The 26,322-nt window shown below is 41.6% G+C and overlaps 1 protein-coding gene across 4 annotated transcripts; it reads left to right on the top strand.

Moving 5' to 3' along the window:
• Positions 1–1,396: 1,396 nt before the first annotated feature.
• Positions 1,397–24,796, top strand: DDO (D-aspartate oxidase). Of its 4 annotated transcripts, XM_061623609.1 has the most exons (6): positions 1,402–1,503; positions 4,382–4,536; positions 8,104–8,278; positions 10,479–10,587; positions 17,357–17,533; positions 24,119–24,796. In XM_061623609.1, exons 3-6 carry the CDS (start codon positions 8,107–8,109, stop codon positions 24,684–24,686), a joined length of 1,026 nt encoding a protein of 341 aa, XP_061479593.1. In that variant the 5' UTR covers positions 1,402–1,503; positions 4,382–4,536; positions 8,104–8,106; the 3' UTR covers positions 24,687–24,796. The 4 variants fall into 4 exon arrangements, with proteins under 4 accessions (XP_061479592.1, XP_061479593.1, XP_061479594.1 ...); XM_061623608.1 differs by lacking the exon at positions 4,382–4,536 and having other exon boundaries at positions 1,397–1,503; XM_061623610.1 differs by lacking the exon at positions 4,382–4,536 and having other exon boundaries at positions 1,496–1,585.
• Positions 24,797–26,322: the final 1,526 nt, after the last annotated feature.

Here is a 26,322-nt window from a genome sequence, read left to right as displayed (position 1 = left end):
GCACATGGCAGAAACCTCTTTCCACACCTGGGACAGCCTTCACATAAGTAATTGACACTGAAGATATAACAAGAAACATAAAATATATTCAATATAACCAATAACTTAAAACATTCTGATAATAAAACATATATACATTTTGGCCACAATCCAATGCTGCACTTAAATCTATGTTGCACTGTTGCCATAATATAGACAGATATAATTAAACTGTATCATGACCAGTGGTGACTAGTGACTTTATGTCAATGGGGCAGTGGAATCTGTTCCAGGGTTCGAACTTTCAATGAGCTGCCCAAGGTGCTGAACCTACAGTGAAAGTTCGGGCAAAAATCCAGAGCAGATTCCACTGCCCCACTAAATCGGAGCTACCAGCTCATGAGGATGTATACAGAGAAAGAGACTAGCAAAGTTTTCTACAAGTCGGATTTGCAACTGCTTATTTGTTTTAAATTGCATCCAGTGATGCTTCTAATTTGTTTTGCAACGCATCCAACTGTAGAGGATACAGATTATTAGGACACTCCCATTCAGAGGCAGCCTCCCACCAATGGGAGGTTTCAGGCAAAGACTCCTTCCATGTGTTTGCATCGTACATATGCGAGGGGGTTGGGGTGGCTACTCGGCTTGGCTCATTTGTGTATGAATAAATCACTGGTGGAAGCGCTGATAGAAATGTTGGAAGGGAGGCAAGATGAACAATTTCCACGACAGGACTTCAAGATCATGTGGAATGCTGTAGGCAGTGTGACCGAGGCCACATCTACACCATACACATAAGGCACATGACTTCTCACAAAGAACCGTAGTTTACCCAGAGCTACAATTCCCAGCACACTTAACAAGCTACAGTTCCTTGGATTTTTCTTGGGGGGAATCATGTGCTTTAAATGTGTGATGTGGATGTGACCCATGTCTCTCTATATTTATTAAATTTATTATGTATTAAATTTATACTCCATACCTTCCTCCAAAGGAGCCCAGGGCAGCATCATAGGTATGGGGGAAGGGCAAGGAGCTATTTTTTTGGGGGGGGCGTCTGGGACTCAAGAGGGTGAAAATCAGGCACAGGCATGCGGACCCCTTGCAGACATAGGCCCTGGCGCAATTGCTGTATTATAATCTGGCCTTGATCGTTTCGCCTGAGTTGCACAGTAGCACCAATTAAAGCAACGCAACCAGACGACTGAAAAGGTTTCTCTTCATAGAGTGTTCTCCACTTCAGGAGTCCATACAGATCAAACACTAGCAGACAACGCCGCGCTGGAAAGAAAAAAGCTCCGGAGAGTGCACCAACTCGCCACCCTCGAGGCAATCAAGCCCAAACCCACCAGTGCTGCCCAATCAGAAACGAGGAGAGTCGGCTTGTGAACATTTCCCCGCCCACCGCATCCATGTTTTTCCTCCGTCCTCTTCTAATAAATCGCTTCTGCGTCCGACGTGTAACCCTTTGTGGGAAGGCGCCACTGGTCCGAAAGAGTTTGGCTTCTTTTGCACGGAAAGGTATTTTCCTTCTCTTCCGCGTTTGTTCAAGGCTCATCAGGTCGACAGATAACCCACGAAAGTCTCTAGTTCATCTCCAAAAGTAAATGTAGCACCGTATAGAAAACGTATGCGATGAGCATTTTATTACAGCCGATGCCTGAAGAAAGTTGAGGCGGGGGAGGTGTATGTGGGGGTGGGTGTTGTGTTTGTTTTTAAACACTATCCAGCTATAACCCCTACCACATTCTGAAACGGCTGGTTGAAAATACTGGTGTTTTCCCGTCGAACGGATGACCTTTCGGACCTTAATTTACGACGTTCTTGAAGAGAAACTGAGCACCGTTTGGGACAAAACTCGGAACTGCAAAAACGACACCAAGACCCTAGAGATACTTTTGGGGGCGGGATTAATAGCAGTGCCTGATTTCGGAATTAACCAAGTAAGCCAAGGTGTAGGGCATTACATTATGAGGGGGCCTCTGAACATGTTGGTGATAACTAAGACATTATATTACATCAGTCCTTTTAAGTAAAGACCCTATTCGACTCTGCGTCTGTCTTGGAATTGCTTTTAAGATGTTTTTAAAGCTTTTTTTAAAAAGTTGTTTTTAAATATGTTTTAACATTTTTAAAAATATGTTTTAATATATTTTAAAGTCTGTTTTAGTATGTGTTTTTAGTTTTTTGGTTTGCCACCCTGGACTCCTACTGGGAGGAAGGGCAGGATATAAATTTAATAAAATAAATAAATAAATATTACATTGACATTGCCTTGGCTTAAACAACCTTTCATCTAAAACCACCACCAAAATTTGGAACAATGACCTCCCCATCCCAATCCACACCCAGTCCCATCAGCTTCCTTCCAGGGATGCTGGACTACTTGCACAGCTTGCCCAACCTTGTCTCAGACCTGAAGAGGAGACAAATGGGAGCTAGCCTACCAACACGTTCTAAAGTCCTGTTCCACACTAGGCATCACTCCCACTAATCCCCTCCTCGCCACTTTCCCATCACTTTCACCACTCTTTTGTTTGTTTATGGGATGGGGCCTCTGAATGCTGACATCGTTTAGGGCCTCAGCATGTCTTAATCCAGCCCTGATTAATAGTGTCGTACTCCACAGGTTAAGACAGCTGGTACAGCACAGTGGGGAGGAGAGCCTGGCTGGGAGTCCAGAGTTTGTGAGTTCAAATCCCTGCTCGTGTCTCCTGGGTGTAAAAGGCCAGCTAAAGATCACCCCCACAGTGAGTGGCTCAGGGGTTACGTGCCCTGCCACCTGTGCAGCCGTGGGCAAGCTGCATAGTCCCAGTTGCCCCTCAGCTGGCAGTTGCAGACAAGGAAGGGGCTGGCTTGTGCAGCTGTGGCAAGCTGAGCAGGCCCTAGCCAGCTGGGGAGGACTAGCCTCAGAGGGAGGCAAAGGTAAACCCCCTCTGAATACCGCTTACCATGAACACCCTATTCATAAGTCAGGATCGACTTGAAGGCAGTCCATTTCCATTTACTCCACAGGTTAAAGTGCTCTTGGGAATGCATACTGGAAAGGAGTACACTTGGGAAGAATAATTTCTAGCTTACTGGAGAAATATAACTTCCAGCCCTGTAGCATTGTTAAGTGTTTTACAGCAAAAGCAGCAGAGTCTTGCGGCAAACAATGGGAGATTTATTACTGCATAAACTTTCATGGACTGGAGTCTACTTCATCACACATCTGCGAAGGCTGATGTCAATAAACATTCAACTCTTTAAGATGCCACAGGACTCTTGCTGTTATTTTTGGACCAATGTGTATGTTATGTTCTGTAGCAGGGGTTGCTAAACTGTGGTCCATGGACCACTGGTGGTTTGCAGGCTTCATTCAGGTGGTCCACAGCATGTCTTTGGATTTGTGATTGAAGATGGAAGATGGCACATCCATCACATTAATTACTCTTACTGATTTTTAGTTGTATTTTGATTGCTTCTTTTATTTCTGATGTTGTATATTATTGTATTACAGTTTGAATTCTGTGGAATTTTATACAATAAAATAAATCTATAAGAAATGAAGGAGGCAATAAAAATACAGTTAAGAACATAAGCAGAGCTTGCTGGATCAGGTCAGTAGCCCATCTATCTAGCATCTTGTTCTCAGTGGCCAACCAGATGCCTTTGGGAAGCCCACAAGCAGGGCTTGAGTGCAAGAGCACTCTTCCCCTCCTGTGGTTTCCAGCAGCTGGTATTCAGAAGCATGCTGCTTCTGACTATGGAGACAGACTGTAGCCATCATGGCTAGTAGCCATTGATAGCCTTATCCTTCATGAATTTGCCTAATCCTCTTTTACAGCCATCCAAGTTGGTGGTCAGGGCTGCCTTAAAAATTAACTTTTGTACAGCACCTAGCACAATGCATTACAGGCAAAAAAATCATTAGGTGGTTGCCAAGACCCTCAGCAATTTTCAGGTGGTCCTTTGGGGGCAAAGTTTCTGTCCTCTGTGTGGCACAGAGGACAGCAATTTGGGGTTCTTGCTGGACAAACTTTACTCAACCATGAAACTCACCAACTCTCAGCCTAAAATAACCCGACAGTAAGAAAGACAGACCCCAAAAATGCAACCTTGTGTTCACTGGATGAAGAGTGAGACCAACCTCATTTTTAGAGCAATTATGCTGAAATATGAAAAAGTGAAATTATTATACCCTTGACCTGATCTTTGCAACTACAGCAAAGAAAATCTGTGTGGACTTTTAGAATATAGTGTCCGTGAACTGCAAAGTTGATTCACAAATCTGAACAGCTAAGAGAAACCCAGGGGCTATTTATGTCATGTTTTGTATGCTAAATGTGAATTGATGGTTTAATTGTACACATTGTCTTTGTGTTTCAGACAATTTTTCCTTTTTTCTTGTATGCAGTGGTCTATGGCTACAAGCAATAAACATTTGATTGTACTGATTAATTATGATAATGGCTCAGGCTAAAATGCTGCTCTGCATTATATGAACTGTTCTTGTTAGACTGGAGAGGAGAAGAAAATGTGCAGATTAAAGAAAGACCTGGAGGAAAACAAGTAGGCTGAGCTCACTTCATATTGGGAAAAAGTATTGGAGCTTTTGCCTCTGATAAATTGTTTATGCTCACTGGGAAGATCAAATGTCTCCCCTCTTCCTTAGTAAATCTCTACAACAGAGAAAGCACAATGCTGCTCTAAGGAGCAAGGTGACCTCCCCACCGCCCATGACATAAAATATAAGAAGCTTATGGTAAGCAGGGATTGAATCTAAAATAGGAAAAATAAATGGGCAACTAAAATATATTGTGCCATCTAGCAAAGAAATCAGATATACTAAAGCTTTCCTCATTTTATTTTGTAACGGTCATACTGGAGAGAACTGAAATGCCAAAATGTTTTGAAAATCCATAGAATTGGTGTTTCCTAGAAGGGACAAAGAACTTCAGGCTTTCTTCTTTCCACTGCTAGTCTTTTCACAGAAATGTACTTGGGGAATTATCAATCTGCTTGCCAAGTACAAAGTTCAGAATTCTATATAAAAGCAAACACAAGCAAGTTCTGTTTGAAAACTTCAAATAAATGTAGGAAGTTCAAAATCTAACGTGCTTTTAAACAGAGTACAAAGACCACTCTACTCGATCATAAAAAATGAACTTGTTGAGCCATAAACTGGCCAATATGAATGTCATGCCTATACTGACATGCCTTTTCAGTGGTGCCTCCCCCCCTCCCCGATGTGGAATGCTTTTCCAAGGGAGGCAGCCTGGTGCCTTCTTTATTTTTAGGTGCCAGACAAAGGCCTTCCTTTTCACTCAAGCCTTTGGCCGTTGAGATACGCTGTCTTAGGTTCTTTCATAGGGTTTTACGTTTTTATATTGTATGTTTTTAAATTTGTGTTATATGTTTTAAACTCTGTTTTCTTTTGTATGTTTTTTAATCTGTTGTAAGACGCTTAGAGACTGCTGGGTATGAGGTAACCAATAAATAATAATAAATATATAAGGCAATGGCAGTGACAAAGGCAGCAATCCTGTGCACACTTGCCTGGGAGTAAACCTACTGATCTTTTGAGCAAACATGCCTAGTATTGCACTGCATATCACTATGCCTAGGCAACATACCTAGTATGCTGTACACACCCCAAAAGTGCATTCTGAGGGTCAACATTGGCATGCATTTAACATGTATCCCATTTTCCCTTAACTAATTACAGGGGCAGGGGTGCCTGATTCTTCCTGTAATGGCAGTCCCTGATAAGAGGAGGCTTATCTCTTCACACACCCTATTAGACAGAAACAGAGATTTTTTCCTCCGCATGAGGATAGGAGCCTTAGAAAAAAGTCGCTGTTGGTATGAGTAAGGATCCTATTGTGTACACTAATCTTAGAATCAGACCCTGACCTTCAGTCTGTATGTATTTCAGACATATCTATGCCACATTTGTCTATCAAATTGACACGAAGTAGCACACAAAAACAAACACAAGGGATTAAAAACATAATCACTGTAAAAAATAAATTCTAACTCATACACACTTAAAAACTAAAATTAAAATGCCTGCAAAATCAACCAGAAAATCAGAACCAAGATTAAATATAGCACATTGGCTAGATGGAACATGTTCTAAGAATCATTTTCTGTAGTTGTTGTGAGAAAGAGTAATGTAGGAGCCAAGCAGATCTTATGCATAAATGAGGTCCATAATGGCAGTGCTAACGTAGATGGGTAGCAGCATTCTGCGTCAAGAGCAGCTTCAAAACCATTGTCGCAGGTAGCCCCTATGAAGCACATTGTATCAATCAAAATGGGAGATATCTGAAGCATCGATGACGGACTCCAGATCCTAGTCAGACCAGAAGGGTATAGATGGCGCTCCAGCCTATGGTGGTAAAACATGCCTGTCATCGCTGCCACCTCAGTCTCAAGTTGCAAGGCAGGGAACAACCCCAGACTGTCAACCTCTTCCTTCAGGGAGAATGCTATCCTGCCAAGAATAGGCAAACCCCACTACCATCAAAACTTCTGTCTTGCTTGGATTAAACATCAGTTTTTTTAACTTTTGTCCAGTCTACAACAATGTCCTGGCAATCATTTGTGGATGGCCACTGCTCTTGGGTGGCCTTAGTTATGTCACATTGTCTCAATCCAACCTGCCATACAGGGTTTGTTTGTTTTTTTGTCATAATAAAAAGTGACAACTCCATTCTGTCCCTCCCCTCCCCTCTAAAAGAATGGGGGGATTCAAATAATTAATATGTACTATATATAATATCCATGCAAAGCTGTCATAATATCTTGGCTTGTGATACTGAGCTGGAGCAGGGGTTGGTACACTTTATCCTAAAAATATACTGACTTAGTTCTCATGTGTCTGGCACATATATCATGAGTTCTGACCATTAAACTTGGAGGTTGGGCCACCTTTCTTCTTTATAACCAGCCACCTTCAAGACATGGGTAGCTTAAGTGTAGGAATGGCGAACCTGTAGCCCTCCATACACTGGTGGACTCCAGTTTCTCATCAAGCCCCAGCAGGCACAGCCAATGATCAGGGATGATGGGAGTTGTTGGAGCACCACAGATTCTCCACCCTTGACCTTGTGGCTTAAAAGCCTCTTGCATTGGCTTGGATGTACCCTGATTCCTTCAGGGCCAGCTAGTTAGCTTTACTACATTTGGAGCATCACATTAGTGGAGAAGTTAACCTCCCACAAAGTCATGAATGTCGTGGGTCCCAGAACACATAACAAATTTTATGTCCTCCAAGTAGACATTTAGAAAAGCACATAAGAAGCAGATATGACCTAATCATACAAAGTCTCTGGATTCTGTAGTTGGTATGATAGTCAAAGACACAATGATGTTTCCCCCCATGTGCTTTGGTCCCTATTCCATCTTTGCAGGTGGTGTGTTTGGCTGCTGGACATTTTGCAGCTTTGTGCTGACCTTTGATTTCAAGCAAAGAAATGAGTAACTGGCTCCGTGTTAATTTAAAGTAGAAAACATGTGCTTGCTTGCATAATCTGTCTTCTTTTTTCTTTGTTGTTTAAACCGTGACCATTACAGGGCTGCTCTAGGTTTGAAGGGGCCTTCAGCAAAGTCCCCTCTAGTGAATTCCATTCTGCGTTGGTGTGCCTTAGGCAAGGGCTTACCTTGTGGGGGCAACCATGAGTGATTATTTTAATTCCCTCAGTGTCTCCAGCGTAGCATTGCTCTGGGGTACTGTAGGAAATTTTTAAAAACTGTTTAAAAGGCTGCCAGCTGCTGCTAATGAAGCCTATGGCTGAGAGAGCAGGCATCAGTATCAATGTGCCCTGCCAGGGTGCTGGGATCCCAACAACTGCCCCAGATTATCAGGTGCTGATGCCAAACCTGAAAAGTTACAGCTCAGTTTTCCCCCCCAGAAGAGTCTATTCAACCAGGCATATGGATGTGGTTTACCTATGCTGATCTCTCTTAACTTTAGCCTGATATCATCAGTTAAGATCACTTCATATTTTGTTCTACTGAGGGCAGATAAAAGTATCTTTAGATTTTTTTTAAAAAAACTACATGGTATCTTAATTTTTGTCTTTAGAATTTTCTTTTAACCCCTTCCTTTCTCTTCACCACTTCTCTTTGCAGAACATGGCTAAGCCAAAGGTTGCAGTTGTTGGAGCTGGGCTGATTGGCCTCTCCACTGCTGTTTGCATTTTGGAATCTGTCTCAGATTGCAGCGTGAGTGTCATTGCTGACATATTTACTCCCAATACAACAAGTGATGTAGCTGCTGGGATGCTTATTCCACATATTTACCCAGGTGAGTGAAATTTACATTCTAAAGTGCAAAATATAAAGATGTATAGATTATGATTTTCTGTATTTACCATAACCCCCCCACAACTGGCTTCAAAGAAGTATAACTGTGGTTTTCATGGCTGATTCCATTATGCATGAAATCAGTGTGCCATGAGTAACAAAAGGTGGAGTGGTTGCTGTACAATGAGTGCTGCTGCCTCCAAGTCTAGATGATTTTCTAGAAGTCAAAGAGAGGCTCCATGCTCTTTGCAGCAAACATGACGCATGCACATCAGAATATTTGGGCTTGACACAAAAGGCATGGAGCTTCTCAGTTTCACCCTTATCTCAGATATATGGAGACTCACACTTGATCTAGTTACTCAGTGGTTAAGAGAATCTGTTCTTGCCCATGTTCTATCAGAGAGGCACTCTTCTGTATTATTACTTAACACGTTCCAGTGAAAATTCCAGTGTCCTTGTTTGCCGCCCTGGGCTCATGCTGGGAGGAAGGGTGGGGTATACATTTTGTTGTTATTGTTATATAGGTTTCAGGGCTAAAGCTTGGTGAGGCTTGCTGCAGGTGAGGCTAATTCACACATGACATTCTACTTATACATGGGTGTTGTTGTTTTTTAAAAAGTCATGTACACCATCTTGCAATTGCCTGTGTAACTTTTTTGCCTCATTTACAAATATTAGGAAGCTGTGTTTGAAATAATCTCAGTTCATGTATATATGGAAAAATAGGCACGATATTCTTAGTATACATGATTTTCTCCCTACACCCATGTAAATAAAATTTCATGTGCTCTCTGTTTAACACCCGTTCCTTTAAATAGGGTGTACACAGAGAGCGTTCCTCTTGGGTTATTCTCAAATGTGGATTTGCAAATATAGTTTTCACTGCCTTGTTCTGCTCTCTGTCCAATTAGCAATCAAATCCAAATTCTTCCTTGTCCAGTAGCACCTATATCAGAGCATCATGAAATATCTGCTACAATGATGCCATGATGTTCTGCTGTTATTTTGATGTTTTAAATGTTTTTTCTTTTGTAGCCATTTCTTAAATCTTATTAATGTGTAAGATTTCTTATTCCCCCATTAAGAGCAGCGAGACTGGTGAGGACCAGGTCCAGAGCCTTTTCAGTAGTGGCTCCCTCACTATGGAACTCGCTGTCAACCGACCTTTGCCAGGTCACCTCCTTGCTCTGTTTCTGTCAGGCCTTGAAGACCTGGCTCTTTAACCAGGCGTGGGAGGGGGGTTAGGTTGCCAGTGTGCAGCTTTGGGGGTGTTTTTACCTTTAATTTTTAATGCTCTCTGTTTATGTTTTTATGTGAACGGTATTTGTGTTTTGCTGTATGTCGCCCAGAGTGGCAGACTAACCTCTGCCAGATGGGCATCTAATCAAATCTAATAAATAATAATAATAATAAATAATTTATTTTTTGATATATGACTGAAATTGTGTAATGGCCAGTGGCTATATTACAAGAAAGGACAACTGAATCTATTGCATGATGGGAGAAACATGTCTGGATCTGTTCTTTCTCAAGAGACTATCTTTATAATAGTTCTGCAAGAAAAAAAGTGGCCCATCTAAAATATTTCATTTTCCTTCAGCATTCAGAAATTGGAGATGGATTTCTTAGTTTTCATATCCTTTGCACTTGGCCAGTTATGGTAGATTTTGCACTTCCAACCAATGTGTAATCTACTGACATTCTCTGTGATAATGCCAGGCTGGGGCCGTTCCAAAGCCCAATCTCAAGTCTTGTACACAATGCCTGTTGTACACCTGCTACGTGCAAGACTGTCTTTCCCTCCCTCCCTCTGGATTCTGTGTGTAACCTCTACTTCTAGGCAGAATTACGTGCATTGTTTATTTAGTCATGTGTTTTAAAATATTACATCATAGAAGCTGGAAAATATATCCCTTTAGCTACATTTGAAGGTAGTCTGTATTTTACAGGAAGAAGCATCAATCAGTTTCCAGGGCTGGAAGATCAAACTACTGTCTAGTTTCACTATATTCCACATGTTTAGCTGAGCATGGAGATATGAAAAAAATGATTTCAGTGTAGCTTGGATTGTGTCCACCAAATGTCTAAAACTGTAGACATTTGTTCATATGGGATATTACTGTTATTTTAGATAAACATTTTCATACCAATTCTGGTTTTTCCTAGCACCATTATGAATTGTGTTTTCTCCTATGCAGACACACCAGTTCATCAACAGAAGCAGTGGTTTAAGGAGACCTTTGACTACCTATCAGTAATCTGTAATTCCTCAGAAGCTTCAGAGGCTGGGATTCATTTGGTATCTGGGTAAATAAGGAATTTACAGAAGGGTCTGTTATTTATGCTACTGGCAGAGAGATATGCAAATGTGTTTGCTAAGCAGAGTGTAAAGGCACATAAAGCTATGCAGGTCTGGATAGTGCTTGGGTAGGAGACTATCTGGGAACCCAGTGTACATTGCCTTGAGTTCTATAGAAGAAAGGTGGGCTACAAATAAAATAAACTCACTAACTAATACATTAGAAAAATGCATACATTGGATTTATATGTTGTGACCATGTTAGGAAAGTGAGAGACAAAACCAACATGTACTGATTGTACAACTTTTATGCAAATAACACCCCAAATTATACCCTCAGTACCTGTGCATCTTTTTTTTCCTTGTCACATAGGCACATGTTTTGGTAACATATTGATAAATAGTCCAAATCTATTTAGGACTGGCTTAGGTCATTGCTCTCAATGGCTATTTGTCAGGGTGGCTATATGGCACCTCCATATTCAAAGACAGCATGTCACTGAATGCCAGTTGCTGTGGAGCAACAGAAGGAGAGGGCTTTTGGCTTCAGCCCCAGCTTGTGGGTTTATCAAAGACATTGGGGTTGGTTACTGTGGGAAATGGGATTCTGTACTTGGGAGCAGCCGGGGTGGGGACACAGAGCTACCTTCCTGACAGTGGTGCTCCTGTCAATGCACCCATGCAACCCTGATCTCATTGCTCCCTGCCCCGCCCTTGCACCCTCTGGGTAAGTAGTAGCAACACTGCTGTCAAGAGGGCAGCTCCATGTCCCCCCCCAACATGGCAGCTTCTCCTGGCTGTACCAGATAGACTTTTGATTTAAACCAGCGGGGCTCCTCTTACGTTCTTGTGGTTTTATTTATTTTGCTGGGGATGGGAGGTAGAACATGTTCAGGAGATTTCTGGACCCTACTCTTGCCCAAAAAGAACATGGCAAAAGTTGTATTCGTGTTCATAGCACTACTTACCCAACCATGTTGACTCTGCCCATCTAGCCCAGCCAGGGAACTTGCCCATAAATATATTCACTCATAGGCAAAAAACTCTTGTGGTTTAAGAACATACCTATAGCCCACAGATATTTCTATCAAACTTTAAAAAGCAGGGAAATTGGGCAGCTATAGTGAATGCACCAGGGGAGCAGGAGACCTGACCTCCTCTCTGAGATATGCCTTAACATGGTGAGGGGGTTTGAGAGTGTTAAAGAAGCTGAGAGCAATGCCGTCAGGAGTCTAGACCAAGAGGCTAGACTCCTAGCAGGGGCACCCAAGGTGGAATGGTCAAAGCTGAGACACCAGACTAAGATGCATCCAAACTCAGAGGAAGGCAATGGTAAACCACCTCTGAATACCTCTTACCACGAAAACCCTATGAACAGAGTATCCAAAATGCAACACAAGATAGTGCTGGAAGATGAGACCCCCAGGTCAGAAGGCACTCACCGAGCTACTGAGGAAGAACGAAGGACAAGTACGAGTAGCGCTGTGACTAATGACGCAGCTGGGTCAAAGCCGAAAGGAAGCCCAGAGGCTGATGCACACAGATGCGAAAGGAGAGTCTGGAGTTGTACGACACACACAATAGGAACATGGAATGTGAGAAGCATGAACCAGGGAAAGTTAGAAATTGTCAAGCAAGAAATGGAACGCATCAACTTTACAATACTTGGTGTGAGTGAATTAAAATGGATGGGAATGGGACATTTTCAACCAGGCAACTACAACATACTTTATGCAGGAAATGAGAAATTAAGAAGAAATGGGGTTGCTTTAATAGTGAGAAGTGATGTAGCAAAAGCAATTAGGAGCTACAATGCAAGGTCTGAGCGAGTGATATCAATGAGATTAAATGGGAAACCTATTAACATAACCATCATCCAAGTCTATGCTCCAACTACAAATGCAGAAGAAGAGGAATTGGAGAGATTTTACGCAGAAGTACAGGAGGAAATTCATCACACACCAAAACAAGATGTGCTGATAATCATTGGGGACTGGAATGCAAAAGTAGGGAATAGAGAAGAACTAGGAATTGTGGGGAAATGGGGCTTAGGAGGCAGAAATGAAGCAGAAGAAAGACTTACTGAATTCTGTGAAGCTAATCATTTGTTTCTGAGCAACTGAAAAGATGACCGTACACATGGACATCACCAGATGGTCAATATAGGAATCGAATTGATTATATAATTGGTAGGAGAAGATGGAGAAGTTCCATACTTTCTGCAAAACCAAGACCAGGAGCAGACTGTGGTACAGATCATGAACTGGTCATATCAAAAATCAGAGTAAAGCTAAAGAAGACCAACAAAGCAATCATAATGCCAAAATACAATTTAAATAACATCCCAGAAGAATATAAAGATCAAATAAGGAACAGATTTGAGTCTTTAAACTTAGTTGACAGAGAGCCAGAAGAACTATGGAGTGAAGTCAGAGACATCAGGTAAGAATGCAAAAAGACAATACCTCTAGTTAAAAAGAGAGAAAGACGTCAATGGATGACTGAAGAAACTCTTAAAATGGTTAAAGAGAGAAGGAAAGCAAAAGCAAAAGGAGATAGAAACACAGTCAGAACCCTAAATGCAACAATACAGAGACTAGTACGTAGGGACAAAGAGAACTATTACAATAGTTATTGTCTAGAAATAGAAGAGGACAACAAAAAGGGAGAAACAAGAGCCCTATTCCAAAAGATTAGAGAATTGAAAAGGAAATTTAAACCATGAGTAGGGATGTTGAATAATCAACAGGGCAACACACTGACTGACCAAGATGAAATAAAAGGAAGATGGAAGCAATACACTGAAGAACTCTATAAAAGAGATGCAAGGATGACAGATTCATTCACGGAGGAACCATATGATGAAGAACCAGAAAGTTTAGGTTGTGAGTTAAAACTGCTCTTAAAATACTTGGAAGAAACAAATCACCAGGAAGACATGGCATACCAATAGAGTTGCTACAAGCTACTGAGACTGAATCTGTCCAAACTTTGACAAAAATGTGTCAAGAAATATGGAAAACTAAACAATGGCCCACAGATTGGAATACATATCCCAATTCCAAAGAAAGGGGATCCCAGGGAATGCTGTAATTATTGAACTATTGCCTTAATATCCCATGCCAGTAAAGTAATGCTCAAGATTCTACAACAAAGGCTCTTACCATATATGGAGCGAGAAGCCCAAGCTGGATTTAGAAAGGGAAGGGGCACCAGAGATCATATTGGAAACATATGTTGGATAGTGGAACGGACCAAGGAATTTCAGAAGAAAATTACCCTGTGCTTTATAGATTAGAGCAAAGCCTTTAACTGTGCAGATCATGAAAAACTATGGAATGCTTTAAAAGAAATGGGGGTGCCACAGCATCTGATTGTCCTGATGCGCAACCTATACTCTGGACAAGAGGCTACTGTAAGGACAGAATATGGAGAAACTGACTGGTTTCCTATCGGAAAGGGTGTGAGACAGGGGTGTATTTTATCACCCTATTTGTTTAATCTGTATGCAGAACATATCATACGGAAAGCAGGATTGGACCAAGATGAAGGAGGTGTGAAAATCGGAGGGAGAAATATCAATAATTTAAGATATGCAGACGATACCATACTACTAGCAGAAACCAGTAATGATTTGAAACAAATGCTGATGAAAGTTACAGAGGAAAGCACAAATGCAGGACTGCAGCTGAATGTCAAAAAGACTAAAGTAATGACAACAGAAGATTTATGTAACTTTACAGTTGACAACGAGGACATTGAACGTGCCAAGGATTATCAATACCTTGGCACAGTCATTAACCAAAATGGAGACAATAGTCAAGGAATCAGAAGAAGGCTAGGACTAGGGAGGGCAGCTGTGAGAGAACTAGAAAAGGTCCTCAAATGGAAAGATGTATCACTGAACACCAAAGTCAGGATCATTCAGACCATGGTATTCCCGATCTCTATGTATGGATGTGAAAGCTGGACCGTGAAAAAAGTGGATAAGAGAAAAATCAACTCATTTGAAATGTGGTGTTCGAGGAGAGCTTTGCGCATAACATGGACTGCAAAAAAGACAAATAATTGGGTGTTAGAACAAATTAAACCAGAACTGTCACTAGAAGCTAAAACGATGAAACTGAGGTTATCATACTTTGGACACATGATGAGAAGACATGATTCACTAGGAAAGACAATAATGCTGGGAAAAACAGAAGGGAGTAGAAAAAGAGGAAGGCCAAACAAGAGATGGATTGATTCCATAAAAGAAGCCACAGACCTGAACTTACAAGATCTGAACAGGGTGGTTCATGACAGATGCTCTTGGAGGTCACTGATTCATATGGTCACCATAAGTCGTAATCGACTTGAAGGCACATAACAACAACAAACAAATTTGTCAAAATGCAAATACAATTTGGGTTGGTCTTTCATAATTTTTAATTATGTTTTATTGTGTATTGTATTTACATTGTATTTAATATATTTACTTGTATTTTAACCTGTTTTATTATGCTGTACACCGCCCTGGGAGCTTATTGCTATAGGGCAGTCTAAAAATGTAATAAAATAAAATAAATAAAAATCCAATCCACTTCCTGTGTAGCTTGGAAGAATTTAGTAACATGTCCCTCTGAGCATAAGGTTAGGGTTTGCACTCTCGTGGCTGTAAAATTTATTTGGAGTTACACGCAAATACAGCCTGCTTCATTTTCTTCAACATCAGAATATTGGTGATGGACTATTTATCAGCCCTTGAGCTGGGGACTGTTATCAACCCTATCTACATGCATCATCATCATCATCATCATCCCACCCTTCCAGAAGGAGCCTAGGGTGGCAAACAAAAACACTAAAAGCACTCAAAAAACATACTAAAATTATTTACAAATGAAAGACTGTAAAACTTATTAAAACCAAACATCTTAAAAAAAACATATTAAAACAAAACATCCTAAAACATCTTTTAAAAAAACAGCTTCCAAAACATCAAAAACAAAAAAAGCAATTCCAACACAGTTGCAGACTGGGATAAGGTCTCTACTGAAAAGGCTTGATGGAAGAGGAAGGTCTTCAGTAGGCACTGAAAAGGTAACAGAGATGGTTCCTGTGTTTAAGGGGAGGGAATTCCAAAGTGTTGGTGCCACAACGGTCTGCTTCCTATGCGGAACGGACCTCCTGATACGATATCTCCAGGAGACCCTCACTTGCAGAGTGCAGTGATCGACTGTGTATATAAAGGGTAAGACAATTTTTCAGGTATCCTGGTCCCAAGCCGTATAGGGCTTTGTACACCAAAAACAGAACCTTGAATTTAGTCCAGTAGCAAATGGGCAGTCAGAGCAATTCTTTCAGCATCAGGGTAACATGTTGGTGAAACCCTCCCCCAATGAGCAGTCACTCTGCTGCATTTTGCACCAGCTGCAGCTTCCATACCAACTTCCAAGGGTAGCCCCACATACAGTGCGTTACAGTAATGCAGCCTGGAGGTTACCAATGCATGGACAACAGTGGTCAGGCTATCCTGGTCCAGAAGCAACCACAGCTGTCTTACCAGCCAAAACTGGTAAAAGGCATTTGTAGCCACTGAAGTCACCTGGGCCTCTAGTGACAAAGATGGAGCTAGGAGCATCCCCCAGACTACGAATCTGCTCTTTCAGAGGGAGTATGACCCATCCAAAGCAGGCAACTGACCAATTATCCAAACTCAGGAACCACCTATACATAGCTCCTCCACCTTGCTAGGATTCAGATTCAGTTTATTGGCTGTCATCCAGCCCTCCACCAAGTCCAGGCACTGGTTCAGGCTTGCATGGCCTCTTCCAATTCACATGTTACAGAGAAATAGAGCTGGGTATCATCAGCATACTGCTGACACCTTGACCCAAATCTCCTGATAACTGCTCTCAAGGGCTTCTTGTAGATGTTAAACAGCATTGGGGACAAGATGGCACCCTGAGGCACTCCACAGCACAACTGCCAGGGGCCCAAAAGGCAATCATCCAATGAAAACACCCCTGAAGATAGGATCAGAGCCACTGTAAAACAGTGCCTCCAATACCTAACTCACCATGTTGGCTCAGAAGGATGACATGGTCAATGGTTTCAAAGAATAACAGGCTGCACTCCCCTGTCCTTCTCTTGATAAAGGTCATCCATTAAGGTGATCAAGGCCAATTGAGTCCCATAACCAGGTCTGAACCCAGACTGGAATGTGTCAAGATAATCTGTTTCATCCAAGAGTACTTGCAATTGTTGTATTACAACCCTCTTAATCACCTTCCCTAAAACGGAGGTATTTATGACTGGGTGGTAATTGTCACAAACCAACGGATCCAGGATGGGCTTTTTCAGGAGTGGTTGGATCACCGTCTCTTTCAGGGCTGCTGGGACCTCTCCCTCCTGCAAAGACCTATTGACCACATTCTGGATGCATTCAGTCATACCCGCTTGACAAGCTTTAATCAGCCAAAAAGGCTTACCCTAATTTTTATTGTCATTAAAAGTTGTGATACTTGAAAATACAGAGGGTGCTTCATATATTATATTTAGAAGAGGCACCCATAAAATGTTTTATAGATACACCTAAAAATGTAGTGGATGCATAGGATTATTGGATATCTATCATACTTGCACATGGATTGGGGAGCCAAGATTTGCTATAAGGAGTATTTGCTACTGTATAAAGTCTGAAGCAGTCATGACATATTAAATGACTGTTTTTAAATAATTGTTTTCTGATATAGAAAAAAAATGTAATACTACATGATCATTTTCTTTCATGTCTATGAGCTGGCAGATCTTTAAAACCATTCCTGATGAGAAGCCTCCATTCTGGTCTGATGTGGTTCTAGGGTATCGCTCAATGACTGAAAAGGAGATGAAGAAATTTCCACAGCACAAATGTGGCCAGGCCTTTACTACACTGAAATGTGACTGTCCATCTTATTTGCTGTGGCTGGAGAAAAGGTACGTATGTATGGACCTCTTCCTATATCCTGACATAAATTAGTTTTAGGATGGCTGCAGGTTCACTTCGTTACATGAGATAGAAATTTCGATATCTGTCATGGCTTCCTTCAACAAACTCCTCGTGGCTAAAACGTGAATGTTCCATTGCTAGGTGAGGCATTATAGGATAATTGACAAAGGTGATTCATCCAAGGTAGACATTCTAGGTAAGCCAGAGCTGGGCTGCTAAACACACAGCACTGTATCAAGAGGGTCAAGACCAGAATGGATTCACCCAGGACTGTTTCCTTCTTGCATTCATCTTTCCACTGCAGAACTGTAAATGATGTCAAATTATAACTAAGAAATCAACACGTTAGTCATTGTGAAGCTAGTTAGGTATACTTGTCTTATCTGAGGGCACCAAGAATAGAGCCTTGTGAGAAAATCCTATGACCCTGTTTATGGTGTACAAACAACCCACCAAAAACCTTCAATTTAAAATAAAAATAAAAACTGGGTCAAGAGCCTTTTGTGTGAACCAATGTGGGTGTCTGTGGGTGCAGTGGTGTCCATGGGTGCCACATTGGGGACCCCAGGTGTCATGTGAGGTCCCTCCCTATATCCTCTCAACACTAACATTGACTGGCCACCAGGGGCAAAGCAAAAGTTAGACTATTGTCTGTTGAATGGGCTAAAATGTATTTAACTCTGTGTTGGGTTGTTGTGACCATAAAATACTAGTACCCCTTCACTTGATCTTGGCTAAAACTCCTACTGGAGTGTTCAGTGGGGGAGGTGAAACTATATTGGGCATGCACAACCTGCAGTCCACCAGATAGGCATGCATCTAGGTATTGTGGTCTAGCCAATTATCCAGCAAGCTCCCTATTTTTGCAAAACAGGTTTTATCATTTTGCCATAAGAACACTATTGATTTCAGTAGAATTAAGTACAGTTCATTCTGTGCTGGATTGTGATCCACATGTTTTGAGTCTGTGTGATAGAAATTTGGAACCTTGAGCTTGTTTGGATCAGGAGATGAAACCACCAATAATTTTTTGCAGATTCTGAAGAGGGCCTTTTGTCACTAATTGTATGAATTTGAATTTATAAAACTGCCTACCTGGGCATAATCTCATCTCCCTTAATCCTGTCCAGGAATACTTTACTTTCAGCTGCTATATCATCAGATATTCAGTGACAGCAAAGCAGTACTAGGCACACCCAGATTTTGGGCCCATTTTTTTATTTTTCATATAATAGATATACTGGGTTGTATCCAGACTTAGTTAAACCTAGTTTCTGTTGAAATCAATGGGTTCTATCCAATGTAGCACTAAGTTAATAGTTACACCAGTGCAAGGGTTCTGTTTGTGCACCAGAAATTCTCCCCCTCTTTCCCTGCCTCCCAAATCTGTTCTAGGGGTATCCACAAACAGAAGGTAAAGGTGATGGAGATCTTCTTTGTCTGGTATTCAGATGAACAACATCTATACATAGAAGTTTCACTTAACTATATTGCAGGTACAGAACCTTTGGCCCTCCAGATATTGTTGAACTACAGCTCCCATCAGCCACAGCAAGCATGACCAGTGGCCAGAGTTGATGGGAATTGTAGTTCAGCAGCATCTGGAAGGCCACAGGTCCCCCCACACTAGTTATATTGGCTAATACTCACTCATGGATCTACTTGTCTAATCCTTTTTTAAAGCCATCTAGGTTGTTGGCCATCATTGCATCTGGTGTCAGGGAGTTCTCTTAAGTTATTTATGCATTGCCCATTTTTTTCAGCTCTGAATCTGTTACAAGTTAGCTCACTGGGTGGTTCTTAGTTCTAGTACTTATATGAGAGAAAAATTCCTCCTTTAAATTAACGATGGAGAACCTGTGGCCCTCCAAAAGTTGTTGGATTCCAGCCAGGATGGTCAATGGTCAAGGGATGATGGGAATGGTAGGGCTATAGGTTCCCCATCCTTGCTTTAAATGCACTGCCATTTTTGCCATTTTTTTATTGGAATGATGTGATGCAAAGTGTCATGAAAGAGAATCCAAATGTTAAAAGAGTGTTCGCTGGTCATGCAGTTGTACTGCTATTTTTGTGTCATGTTAAAATATGGGTTAGCAGTTCTTGCTTTAGAACTGAGCACTCTTTAGTCTTCCAACGTGCTGTTCTGACATACAAGGTAGCTCATGAGGAAAACAAGCCCTGTCATGTTTCATTTTTTAAACAGGAAGGAAAGTGGTGCTGATGCTCAACTAAATTGCAGAATCCACTTAGTATCTGTCAGACGGACCTGTGGGCTGAGGCCTCTGCTGCCCCACATTTGTGTTTTACACCCTTGTAATTTCTTCAAGGAGCTGTCTCATCCTCAGAGTGATTCATTGGCACAAAACCCACGGAAATAAATGCCACTTTGCTGATAAGCCTGTTTGAAGGACAGAGTCCAAGTAGCTGAAACAAATGATTAAGATTTCATCTGAGTGGATCAGAAGGAAGTGTCTATTAAAGGTGTAATTTATTGTGTACCCTCAAGTGCCCTGAGCACTATTCATGGTACTTCATCAAAAGACATAAAAAGAGAATCAATAATAAGCACTTGGCTGGAACCCATGAGCCACTTCTGCAAGCAATTAGAATTTTGATTGGGGTGAGTTATCTGCTCTTTGACTGTCACAACAAACTGAGAATCATTTAGCTGGAAGTAACCATAAAGGTCCTCTAGTCTAGCTCCTGCTAATGCAGGAAATGCTGCTACAGCTTAACTGATGGGTGGCCATCCAGCCTCTGCTTCAATACCTCTAAAGGAGGTTTTCCTGCATTTAGCAGGGGGTTGGATTCAATGGCCTTATAGGCCCCTTCCAACTCTACTATTCTATGATTCTAAGGAGAGTCCACCACCTTCCAATATACTCTGTTCCACTGCCAAATAGCTTGTACAGTAAGAAGTTCTTCCTGATGTTTAGTTGAAATGTGCTTTCTTGTAATTTGAATGTGTTGGTTTGGGTCCTGCCCTGTAGAATAGTAGAAAATACATTTACTGAGTCATGCGTTTGAAACTGGTTATCATTGTATATCATTATCATTGAGCAGGGGGCTGGACTCGATGGCCTTATATTTCCCTTCCAACTCTACTATTCTATGATTATTATTTTTTAGATTTATTAGTTGCTTGCCACCCAAAGATCTCCAAGCACCTTACAATAATGATAAAAACAAACGTACTGCAAAAACAAAATAATAAAACAACAACACCCCCATGCAGCCACAGGAAGCTTTGGCAGCATACTGATAACAAATAATCATCTCAGTCTATCAAATGCCTGGGAAAAAAGGTACATCTTTACCTGACTCTGAGATGTCAATGAAGGCACCAGGCAGACCTCACTGGGGAGCATATTCCACGGATGGGGAGCCATAACTGAAAAGGCCCTCTCCCTTGTCACCGCCCTCTGAACCTTCCTTTGAGTAGGGACCTGGAGAAAGGGCTCAGAAGAAGATCTAAGGGTCCGGGTAGATTCATATCAGGAGAGGTGTTCCAAAAGATTGTCCATAATCAAACCTAGAACATATGCTCATGTAGCAGTGTGTTTTGTAGCAGCCATATTAGCAAATGGCACCAAACTGGACACAGGGATTGGGTGGGGGTAATTAAGAGTGGCAGGACTGGATGCAGTTTACCTACCTTGCTCTTTTTTGCCCGTGTTGGCCCAGTCTCTCTCTCTCTCTCTCTGTATGTGTGTGTGTGTGTGTGTGTGTGAGAGAGAGAGAGAGAGAGAGAGAGACTACTAGATAATATTGACCTGGTTTGCATGTAATGCTAAGTGCAAACCATGGCTTAGCATGAATGAGCTCCTGGTTTGTCTGGAGCAAGAGAAATCACAAACCTTTGGGGCGTAACATTAAGCCAAACTATGGCTCAGTTTATAGCAATGCAGCAGCAATGGAAGAGAAGCAAAGCAGGCACAATCTTCTCTCCAAGAACCTGCAATGTTTGCACTAAGCCATGGGGTGGGCTTAGCATTACATGTAAACTGGGCCATTATATGTTTTTTATTTATTTGCTTGATAACCCACCAATACATTATGTCCAGAGTGGCTTGTGTAATGTATTAACAATAAAAATACAAAATATAAAGGATTTTTTATTTGATCGACTTATAACCCACCCTTCAATACATTACATCAGGGTGGCTTGTGTAATTTTAATAAAACAATAAAAATACAAAATGTAAAGAATCAAACTAAACGTGACAAAAGATGCAGCAGCATAAAGCATTTAAAACAAGTTTCAGCAGCATAAAACATTGTGAAAGTTCTGCGCTTTAAAAAAAACACTTGGGAAAATAAAAAGGTCTGTGCCTGGTGGTAAAAGGATTGCAGTGCTACAACTTAGAATGTATATTACTGTGTTGCAACTGAAGGTGCATTTCATATGAATAGCTGATGAAATCATGATAGGGTAATTTTTTAAAAATAGTTGTGGGACAAGTGGTTTAATTTCAGCATAAATCGAGGGCCAGCAAAATGTCCATCAACTTGTTAGAAACCAAGACACAGATACATCTGGTTCTGGTTTTTCAAATAAACAGAAGCTTTATCAGAACACAAAACGCCCCTGTGAGACTTCGAAGTGCAGCATACCTCTAGGTTCTATTCTGTGGCTCACCCTGTTCAGCTTAATTTTTATGATGATGTATTGTATTGCATTTCAGTCTGAAGATTCCTAAGCAGTATACAATGTCAGCATAACATAAAAACAATAACCTATCAAGCAGCAAAAGATCAATTTATTAGCTTCAAAGACCTGAGGAAAAATACATCTTTAATGGTTAAGGTGCTGGACTAGGACCTGGGAGACCAGGGTTCGAATCCTTACACAGCCATGAAGTTTACTAGGTGACCTTGGGCCAGTCACTGCCTCTCAGCCTCAGAGGAAGGCAATGGTAAACCACCTCTGAATACTGCTTACCATGAAAACCCTATTCATAGAGTCGCCATCAGTCGGGATCGACTTGAAGGCCATCCATTTCCAATTTCATATGATGTTGGGAGGCTGGTAACTGGAGAAAAATTGTATCTATAATGGGAAGGAATTCCATAGCTGGGGAGCCATTACAGAGAAGGCCTAGTTCTGTGTTGTATTCCATGAACCACCACTCTCAGTGGAACTATAAGTGGATCTCTCCTGCAGATCTTAAGGCCCAGGCTGGTGGACTATGGGAGAAGACCTTCAAATGCCTATGTTTCAAGCCATGTAGGGCTTTCTACATCTCCTCAGCACCTCAAATTGGGTCCAGTAGCGAACAGACAGGCAGTGCAGCTCGTTAGGGATCTGTATAATGAAGACTCTTTGGGGGTACAACACATAGTATTGAGAATTATCAGTAGGCATTACACACAGTTCCACTTAATAACTGGATCTGGAATCTAAGAGCTGCTCCAGGCAAATCTGAAGGCTTGTGCATGTGCAATGGGATTTTTTACTTTGGATTTGTTATTTGAAGAGCAAATTTCCTTGCCACATCACAAAACTGCCTTGAAAGTCTTCTCCGTTCCAAAATTGCCATGTATTGCTGGGCTTCTGTTTAAGAAAAAGAAGTCTAAAATGTTTGTGGGTGCACAGAACTAATTGCATGATTCTTTGAATCTTGGCTGAACACTTTTCTTGGTCCCTGTAAAAACAGCAGATTGAACTCTTTGCTGTAGAATGATGGGGATCAGAGAAGATAATGGTGGTGATACAGAACCTAGGATTAGCTGGACATTTCCCACCTGTTCAGTCCTCAGCCACATCCACACCAGGCATTTATTCCACTATTATTCCACTTTAAACAGCCATGGCTTCCCCCAAAGAATCCTGGGAAGTGTACTTTGTGAAGGATGCTTAGTGTTGTTAGGAGACTCCTATTCCCCTGACAGAGCGCCAATGACCGGAGTGGTTTAACAGTCAGCCCCTATTCCCAGAGAGTTCTGGTGATTATAGCTCTGCAAGGGGAATAGGGCATCTCCTAACAACTCCCAGCACTCTTCACAAACTATACTTACCAAGATTCTTTGGGGGAAGACATGACTTCAAAGTGGAATAAATGTCTGGTGTGTATGTGGCCCTCTTCTTTTATTCTCTCCAAATGAATACACCAACCACACTTTTTGTTCTTTATTTTGCTAAATGCTTAACAGGAATGAGATGTTCTACACTTTAGATAGACACCTCTTGACTGAACTGGTAGCTGCAGCTAATAGTTGAAGGTGATAGGATATACTTAGCACTATATCCCAGAACTTGGAAAAGTTTTTTTGAACTACAACTCCCATCAGCCCAATCCAGTGGCCATGCTGGCTGGGGCTGATGAGAGTTGTAGTTTAAAAAACTAACTTTTCCAAGCTCTGTTATATCCATATATGCACACTTCCTTGTTGAGGTTATCTGAATGGCATGTTGGGATCTTTCTGTGTAATTTTTTCAGCTTTGTGTTTCATACTATTTCAACACACTTTAAATCCTCTGATATCTTTGGTCTATGTAACAAATCAGGCAGAGAATTCACATTGATAGATAAGTAATAATCATGATTTCACTTCTGATGTTATCTTTGCAGGCTGAAAGAAAAAGGGGGCCAGGTGCATGCTAGAAAAATAGAAGACCTGTGGGAACTGCACAATAACTATGACATCATAGTGAACTGCTCCGGCATTGGCTCCAGGAAGCTCGTGGGTGACCTTGAGATATACCCTATCAGAGGTCAAGTTCTCAAGGTTCAAGCCCCATGGGTCACACATTTCATTCGTGATGGTGATGGATTAGCGTACATCTATCCAGGGATGCACAATGTAACATTAGGTGGGACACGGCAAAAAGGCAACTGGAAGCTGACCCCGGATCCCAGTACTACCAAAAACATATTTAGCCGATGTTGTGCTCTTGAGCCGTCGCTTCAGACAGCTCAGGATATAAAAGTGAGGGTGGGCCTGAGGCCATTTAGGTCAGCCGTGAGACTGCAGAAAGAGATACTGGTTCGAGGTAGTGAGAAGCTTCTGGTGGTCCACAATTATGGGCATGGGTCTGGTGGCTTTTCAGTGCACCAGGGTACAGCTCAAGAGGCAACTCAGCTGGTTAAAGAGTGTATGGCAGCACTGGAAATGTCGAGGCATAAGGCAAAGCTGTAATATGCTAAGGTGAAAATGCTCTAACTCTTTTGGTAATTAACTAAATGTTGGATTAGAGTGTTTGTTCTGAAATAAAGTTAGGAAAACCACCATTGGGTGGTTGGTTCACAGATGCATTTGTATCTCTTGATAGCTGAGCACTTGATGACATGCAGGGGAATGTGAGAACTAGCTGAAATCTGATGGAAGATCTTTGTACAGTGTTTCATCTGTAATGCAGGGGCAGGGAGCTTGAGGGATGCAGTCTCTTCTGGGCAAATTTCCAGGGCCACATGCCTGTGGTGGGTGGGACAACCAATATAAATCTTACCTTTGCACAGTAGGCTAGTTTCTACACACGCTCACATCATCTTCTCTGTTCTCCAGCGAGGCAAGCAAGAGTCATTATGGGAGTTCAAGGACACATTCCAGCCAGGTAAAAACCCTAAAAAGGAGGGTGTGAAGCAAGGCCAGTGAGGGAAGTGCCCTGGGAAAAGAGGGCATGGCTGGGGAGATTGTGTGCCCTGGGGAAACCCCCAGGGGCCACAGAGTGTGGAGAAGCACATTTGGACTCCGGCCTGAGGTTCCTCACCCTGCTGTAACGGCTCATTGTCAGAAACCACCTGGATTAGAATAGGAACATTTGACTATGTGCAGCTGTCTCATGGGGTGAAACATAAAACTGCTGTTTGGAGCATCTCTCTAGGCCAGGGGTGGGGAACCTGTTTAGCTCCCTCCCTGCAGGGGATAGCCCACCTGTCAATCACATGATGGCACATGACTGACAGGAGGGTTGTCCTGCCCACTTCTCAAGATCCCTTGGGTGGGCTTCCCAAGCACCCAGCAGCCAACTGGCTGTCAGATGCCTGGGAACCTGCAGTGCAAGGGATGCTGCCAGCTCTAGCAAAGCGCTTCTTTCTCTTCTCCCCTACCCATCACTGGGGGTGGGCAGGGGGGGGTAAGAAGAAAGCCTGCATTGTACAGGCATCGCTCAGCAAGGGAGAAGGCCCTATTGGAGCCAGTGTCTACATTAAGCAGGCTTTTCCCCACCCCTACTGTGGTGGGGCGGGGGGGAGAGAAACCTGGTTTTTGTAGACATCTGCTCCGAGAGGCACTTTTCCTTTTTTTTTTTTTTTTTTTTTTAATAATTTTTATTCAAATTTTCATACAACATACAAAACTAAACATTCAAAGACAAAAAACAAAATCAAAAATAATTGAACAAAAAGAAAAAAAAAATAAGGAATAAAATATTGACTTCCCATTTGTCACATATCAAATCAGTTATAAGTCTATAATATATAACAATCCTGTCTCTTAAATCATATTATAAAATCACTTTCCTCCAATAGTTATCTTACTTAATCATCAGATCTCATAAACATTACTTTGTTCTTTCCACAAAAAGTCAAAGAGAGGTTTCAGTTCTTTAAGAAATATATCTATCAATTTTTTTCCAAATAAGCATATCAATTAATCCATCTCATTACTAATTATAATAATCTTATTGTCATAACCATAGTCAAAATAAACATTTCAAACAATCCGTCTCATCAGAATCTGTTAGGTTCAATAATTTCAATAGCCATTATTTTATTGTCCCTATTAGTTCCATCTTCCATCTTCCATCTTCGATAGTCCTGTTAAATCCAGTAAT

This window comes from Rhineura floridana, chromosome 4 (genome assembly GCF_030035675.1).
Source record: "Rhineura floridana isolate rRhiFlo1 chromosome 4, rRhiFlo1.hap2, whole genome shotgun sequence".
NCBI lineage: Eukaryota > Metazoa > Chordata > Lepidosauria > Squamata > Rhineuridae > Rhineura > Rhineura floridana.
The sequence above is the reverse complement of the archived record's forward strand: the minus strand, read 5'-3'. Positions and strand labels throughout refer to the sequence as shown.